The following is a 7,437-nucleotide window of genomic DNA, read 5'->3' as shown; positions in this document are numbered from 1 at the left end:
TTGTTATATATGTATTGTTTGGATTATTTATGATGTTTATATTGATGCAATTCATTCTTCAATAATGATGTGTTAATTGAGAACTGTTTATGTGCTGCCTACATTGCTGTTTTCTGTTGATTGACCGTTAATGTCATAAAAGTTGCAAGAGTCGGTCTAAGTTGTAAAGATTTAAGTTGTCCATATTAATGGAATTATAAGAGATGTTCACGATGTTGTCTAAGTTGTAGGAAGTTGAATCCATTTGCATACTCATTAAAGATGGGGACGTGATGCCCTGGAGCTTTTGCTCAAACTACATTGGGGTCTTGATGCCCTGGACCTTTTGCTCACTTTTGTTGAGGGCTTGATGCCCTAGAGCCTATTTACGTTCATATATGTTGGGGGCTTGATGCCCTGTATTGGTACCACATGCATTTGCATTTCAAGATGTTTAAGATGATTTGAGAAGATTTAAGAAGTTAAGAGTTGCATTGTCGAGTTGAGTCGCATTGTCGAGTCAAGTGTGAGTCGATTTATGATGTTTGATTACGATTTGATGATGACGTATTAACGATGATGTTTGATTATGATTTGATGATGCTAAATGATTATTGATATTGATGCTTATGATGTTTTATGTTGTTAAATATATTTTGATGAATTATATGCTTAATATGTTGTTTGTGAAATCTCACCCCTTCTGCTTGAAAATGTTGCCCTTCGTATGGGTAACTTGTAGGTAATAAAGATTAGAGGCGGTCGTGAGTGGACTCCTCACATTGTGTCTAGGTGCTCTGATACGTAACGGGATGAGACTTTGACTCTATTTCTATTCCTTACGTATTACTAATGGATTTCTATGAATAAATGTTGAACAAGACTTATGAGATTTTTATGATAAGGTCTGCGTGCCAAAGACTTTTTATTGAGGCTGAACTAATTCCGCTGCGAGGTTTTGAATTACTTATGTCGAATGATTTTTGAAGGATAAATTGTTATTTAATTCAATTTATGAATTTTAAGAAGTGTAGTATTCTGTTTAAAGTTGTTAAACTCTGATTTTTATTTAAGAAATTTTCATGTTGGGAAAACGGGGTGTTACAATTAGTATCAGAGTAGGTCGGTCCATCCAGCCAAGTAGTTGAGTCGAGTCGTGTCGTTTAACAGTTGGAATACCATTATCATGTTATTCTAATTGTTGTGTGATGTGCAGAGAACTAGAATGGCTGGAAGAAATGATGATGCGATTGGTGTTGCGTTGGAAGTTGTGGCTCAAGCTGTGGGACAACATCCTAAGGTTGGTGCTGGTGCTAATGCTGAAGTAAGAATGCTGGAAACCTTTCTGAGGAATCATCCCCCCTACCTTGAAGGGAAGGTACGACCCTGATGGAGCACAGTCGTGGCTCAAAGAGATTGAGAGAGTCTTCCACGTCATGCAATGCACGGGCGATCAGAAGGTGCGTTTTGGTATGCACATGCTGGCAGAGGAAGCTGATGACTGGTGGGTGAGTCTTCTACCTACCTTAGAGCAAGATGATGCGGTTGTTACTTGGGCCGTGTTTAGGAGAGAGTTTCTAAACAGATACTTTCCGGAGGATGTTTGCGAAAGGAAAGAGATCGAGTTCCTTGAGCTGAAACAAGGTAACATGACTGTGACAGGGTATGCTGCAAGGTTTGTGGAGCTAGCTAAGTTTTATCCGCACTACACCGGTGATAATGCAGAGTTTTTCAAGTGTATCAAGTTTGAGAATGGTTAGCGTGCTGACATCAAGCGGGCCATTGGTTACCAACAGATCCGTGACTTTTCTGAATTAGTGAGCAGTTGCAGAATCTATGAAGATGATACTAGAGCTCATTATAAGATTGTGAATGAGAAGAGAGGTAAGGGTCAGCAAAGTCGCCCAAAGCCTTACAGTGCTCCTGCTGATAAAGGAAAGCGAAAAGTTAATGAAGAGAGGTGGCCAAGGAAGAATGATACTGTTGCTGAGATTTTTTGCTTCTCTTGTGGTGAGAAAGGCCATAAGAGCAATGCTTGTACTAAAGATGAGAAACGGTGCTCCGTTGTGGCAAGAAAGAACATTCGCTTGCAGAGTGTAAGCATGAGGATATTGTGTGCTTTAATTGCAATGAAGAAGGCCATATTGGGTCTCAATGCAAGAAACCGAAGAAGACTAAGAATACTGGGAGAGTGTTTGCTTTGACTGGTACTCAGACAGAGAACGAGGATCGCTTGATCAGAGGTACTTGCTATATTGATAATACTCATTTAATTGCTATTATTGACATTGGTGCTACACATTGTTTTATTGCTATTGATTGTGCTACTAAGTTGGGTCTTGCTATGTCTGATATGAATGGAGAAATGGTTGTCGAAACTCCGAACAAGGGTTCAGTGACTACTTCTCTTGTTTGTTTAAGATGTCCTTTGTCTACGTTTGGTCGAGATTTTGAAATTGATTTGGTTTGTCTACCTTTGAGTGGAATGGATGTAATTCTTGGTATGAACTGATTAGAGTACAACCATGTTCACATTAATTGTTTTAGTAAGTCGGTGTATTTCTCTTCTGCGGAAGAAGAAATTGGAGCAGAGTTTTTGTCTACTAAGCAGCTAAAGCAGTTAGAACGTGATGGAATTTTAATATTTTCCTTGATGGCACCCTTATCTTTGGAGAATCAAGCAATGATTGATCGGCTACGAGTGGTCTGCGACTTCTCAGAAGTTTTTCCCGATGAGATCCCTGATGTGCCGCCGGAGAGAGAAGTTGAATTTACGATTGATCTTATTCTGGGAACGAAGCCTGTGTCTATGACACCTTATCATATGTCGCCTTCTGAGTTGGCTGAGTTGAAGAAACAGTTGGAGGATTTGCTCGATAAGAAGTTTATAAGACCGAGTGTTTCACCATGGGGAGCGCCGGTATTATTGGTTAGGAAGAAAGATGGTAGTATGAGGTTGTGCATTGATTATCGACAGCTGAATAAAGTAACTATAAAGAATAGGTATCCACTTCTAAGAATTGATGATTTGATGGATCAGTTAGTGGGTGCACGTGTGTTTAGCAAGATTGACTTGAGATCGGGTTATCACCACATTAAAATAAAAGTTGAAGATATGCAGAAGACAGCTTTTAGAACGCGTTATGGGCATTATGAATATAAGGTGATGCCTTTCGGTGTTAGTAATGCACGTGGTGTGTTTATGGAGTATATGAATCGCATTTTTCATGCATTTTTGGATCGCTTCAAGGTTGTGTTCATCGATGATATTTTGATTTATTCTAAGACAGAAGAAGAACATGCTGAGCACTTGAAGATTGTCTTGCAAGTGCTGAAAGAGAAGAAGCTATATGCTAAATTGTCTAAGTGCGAATTCTGGTTGAAGGAAGTAAGTTTTCTTGGCCATGTTATTTCTGGTAGTGGTATTGCAGTTGATCCGTCTAAAGTTGATGCAGTATCACAATGGGAGACTCATAAGTCGGATACTGAGATTAGAAGCTTTTTGGGATTAGCAGGTTACTACCGAAGATTTATAAAAGGATTTTCTAAGTTGGCACTTCCGTTAACGCAGTTGACTTGTAAAGGTAAAAACTTTGTGTGGGATGTTCATTGTGAGAACAGTTTTAATGAATTGAAGAAGCGGTTGACGACGGCCCCAATTTTGATATTGCCGAAGTCAGATGAACCTTTTCTGGTGTATTGTGATGCATCCAAGTTGGAGTTAGGCGGTGTGCTTATGCAAAATGGTAAAGTGGTTGCTTATGCCTCAAGACAGTTGAGAATTCATGAACGAAACTATCATACGCATGATCTTGAATTGGCTGCAGTTGTATTTGTGCTTAAGATTTGGAGACATTACTTGTATGGTTCGAGATTCGAGGTGTTTAGTGATCACAAGAGCTTGAAGTATTTGTTTGATCAGAAGGAATTAAATATGAGACAGCGAAGGTGGTTGGAATTATTGAAAGATTATGACTTTGGTTTGAATTATCATCTGGGTAAAGCTAATGTTGTTGCAGATGCCTTAAGTAGGAAGACTTTACATATGTCTGCTATGATGGTTAAAGAGTTTGAATTGCTTGAACAGTTTAGAGATTTGAGCATAGTCTGTGAAATGTCGTCTCGAAGTGTTAAGTTAGGGATGCTGAAGATTGATAGTGAATTCGTTTAAAGTATTAAAGAGGCGCAGAAAGTTGATGTTAAATTTGGGGACTTATTGATTGCTGACAATCAGAATGAAGATAGTGACTTTAAGGTCGATGATCAGGGCGTGTTGAGGTTTCGAGGTAGAATTTGTATTCCAGACAATGATGAGATGAAGAAGATGATTCTTGAAGAGATTCATAGGAGTATCTTGAGTATTCATCCGGGAGCTACGAAGATGTATCGTGATTTGAAGAAGTTGTTCTGGTGGTCTGGATTGAAACGTGATATGGCACAATTTGTGTATTCTTGTTTGATTTGTCAGAAGTCGAAGGTAGAGCATCAGAAACCTGCTGGGTTGATGACACCGTTAGATGTGCCAGAATGGAAATGGGATAGTATATCCATGGATTTTGTGACGAGTTTTCCGAATACTCCTAAAGGGAATGACGTTATTTGGGTGATTGTTGATAGACTGACGAAGTCGGCTCATTTTCTTCCGATTAATATTAGTTTTCCTGTAGCTCAATTAGCGGAGATTTACATTCGTGATATAGTGAAGCTGCATGGTGTTCCTTCGAGCATTGTGTCAGATAGAGATCCAAGATTTACTTCTAGATTTTTGAAGAGTTTGCAAGAGGCTTTAGGTTCTAAGTTGAGGTTATGTTCGGCTTATCATCCTCAGACAGATGGTCAGTCGGAAAGAACGATTCAGTCGTTGGAAGATTTGTTGAGAGTTTGTGTACTTGAGCAAGGAGGAACTTGGGATAGTCATCTTCCGTTGATAGAGTTCACGCATAATAACAGTTATCATACTAGTATTGGGATGGCACCTTTTAAGGCACTGTATGGACGGAGGTGTAGAACTCCGTTGTGTTGGTTTGAAATAGGTGAGAGTGTGATTTTAGGACCAGAAATTGTTCAACAGACTACTGAGAAGGTGAAGATGATTCAAGAAAAGATGAAAGCGTCACAGAGTCGACAAAAGAGTTACCATGATAAGCATAGGAAAGACCTTGAGTTTCAAGAGGGAGACCATGTGTTCCTAAGAGTTACTCCCATGACCGGTGTTGGTCGTGCATTGAAGTCCAAGAAGTTGACTCCGAGGTTTATTGGTCCGTATCAAATATCAGAAAGAGTTGGAACGGTGGCTTACCGAGTGGGTTTACCACCGCACCTTTCGAATTTGCATGATGTATTTCATGTGTCGCAACTTCGGAAGTATGTTCCGGATCCATCTCATGTGATCCAAAGAGATGATGTGCATGTTAGAGATAAGCTTACGATTGAGTCCTTACCAGTGAGAATCGAAGGTCGTGAAGTGAATAAGTTGAGAGGCAAAGATATACCCCTTGTGAAAGTCGTTTGGGGTGGAGCGATTGGTGAAAGCTTGACATGGGAGCTAGAGAGTAAGATGCTGGAATCTTATCCAGAGTTGTTTGCTTGAGTTAAATTTTCGAGGACGAAAATTCTATAAGTTGGGGAGAGTTGTAACGCCCGTCTTAATTATTAATTATTTTAATGAGATTTAGAATATATTTATATATAATTATATGATTTATCAATTTAAGTGATTTACATGACTTACATGTGATTTATGTGATTTTTAAGATTTGTGTGTGATATATGATTTTTAGTGATTTTATGAAGTATTGCGACTTATTTTATTATTAAATAAATAAAATAAGATATGAAAACAAAATAAAAATACTAAGAAGTGGGGTTGTGATGTGAGATGAGTAAGTTTAGTGGTGAGAAGAGAAATACAAAGAGATAAATAGGAGATACATAGGTTAGAAACGTTTTTACATTACAACACTTTTTGGAGAAAAGAGGAGAACGAGAGAAGAGATGAGGAGAAACCTGGAGGCCGACAATTTCATCTGTTATAAGGTAAGGGTGAGACTAACTCTCAATATTATTAAGTTTATGATTCTGATAAATGGATTTAGCAAGATGTAGGTTGAGTTTTGTGAGAATTAGGAATTAGGGTTTGAGGCCAATTTTGATGATTGAACCATAGAAACTTGTTGAATTGATGTAAAAATGATGTACAGACCTTAAACGATTCATAAGATGATTATTAGAAGCTGTTTTTGAGGTTAGATCCATGAGTTAGGTGAAAAACTAAGAATTTCATAAATTTACCCAAGCCTGCAAAATCATCGCTCGCCATTGCGAGCAGAGAGAGAAGAAGAGGTCCAGGAGCTATGTTTTGCTCGCCGATGCGAGCAGCTCGCCTCGCGAGCAAGGCAACTCGCCACTGCGAGCAATCCTACTCGCCACGGTGAGCAGTTACCCCCATTCTGCCCAAAATTGTTCTTGCGATTTTTCGCACGTAAAGTCTTGAGATGACCCTTGAGTTGGAAATGTAAGTTGTTAAGAAGTTGTAAACTGTCCAGGGAGATTAATTAAGGTGACTGAGAATAATATTAATGTGATATTGTTATATATGTATTGTTTGGATTATTTATGATGTTTGTATTGATGCAATTCATTCTTCAATAATGATGTGTTAATTGAGAACTGTTTATGTGCTGCCTACGTTGCCATTTTCTGTTGGTTGACCGTTAATGTCATAAAAGTTGCAAGAGTCGATCTAAGTTGTAAAGATTTAAGAAATTGTCCATATTAATGGAATTATAAGAGATGTTCATGATGTTGTCTAAGTTGTTGGAAGTTGAGTCCATTTGCATAGTCATTAAAGATGGGGGCTTGATGGCCTAGAGCTTTTGCTCAAAATACGTTGGGGGCTTGATGCCCTGGAGCTTTTGCTCACTTTTGTTGGGGGCTTAATGCCTTGGACCCTATTTACGCTCATATATGTTGGGGGCTTGATGCCCTGTATTAGTACCACATGCATTTGCATTTCAAGATGTCTAAGATGATTTGAGATGATTTAAGAAGTTAAGAGTTGCATAGTCAAGTTGAATCGCATTGTCGAGTCAAGTGTGAGTCGATTTATGATGTTTGATTACGATTTGATGATGACGTATTGACGATGATGTTTGATTATGATTTGATGATTATGTATTGATGATGCTAAATGATTATTGATATTGATGCTTATGATGTTTTATGTTGTTAAATATATTTTGATGAATTATATGCTTAATATGTTGTTTGTGAAATCTCACCCCTTCTGCTTGAAAATGTTGCCCTTCGTATGGGTAACTTCCAGGTAATAAAGATTAGAGGCGGTCGTGAGTGGACTCCTCACATTGTGTCTAGGTACTCTGATACGTAACGGGATGGGACTTTGACTCTATTTCTATTCCTTACGCATTACTTATGGATTTCTATGAATAAATGTTG

At 38.5% G+C, this 7,437-nt stretch overlaps 1 protein-coding gene across 1 annotated transcript; it reads left to right on the top strand.

Moving 5' to 3' along the window:
* Positions 1–1,204: 1,204 nt before the first annotated feature.
* Positions 1,205–2,183, top strand: LOC146898852 (uncharacterized). Its single transcript, XM_085736627.1, has 3 exons — positions 1,205–1,303; positions 1,353–1,734; positions 1,798–2,183. The coding sequence occupies exons 1-3, from the start codon at positions 1,205–1,207 to the stop codon at positions 2,181–2,183; spliced, it is 867 nt and encodes a 288-aa protein (XP_085592753.1).
* Positions 2,184–7,437: the final 5,254 nt, after the last annotated feature.

Source organism: Medicago sativa, chromosome 8, assembly GCF_051527215.1.
Source record: "Medicago sativa cultivar Bolivia chromosome 8, Bolivia_mono, whole genome shotgun sequence".
Lineage (NCBI taxonomy): Eukaryota > Viridiplantae > Streptophyta > Magnoliopsida > Fabales > Fabaceae > Medicago > Medicago sativa.
Note: the sequence above shows the minus strand (reverse complement) of the source record. Positions and strands in the feature narration are given on the sequence as shown.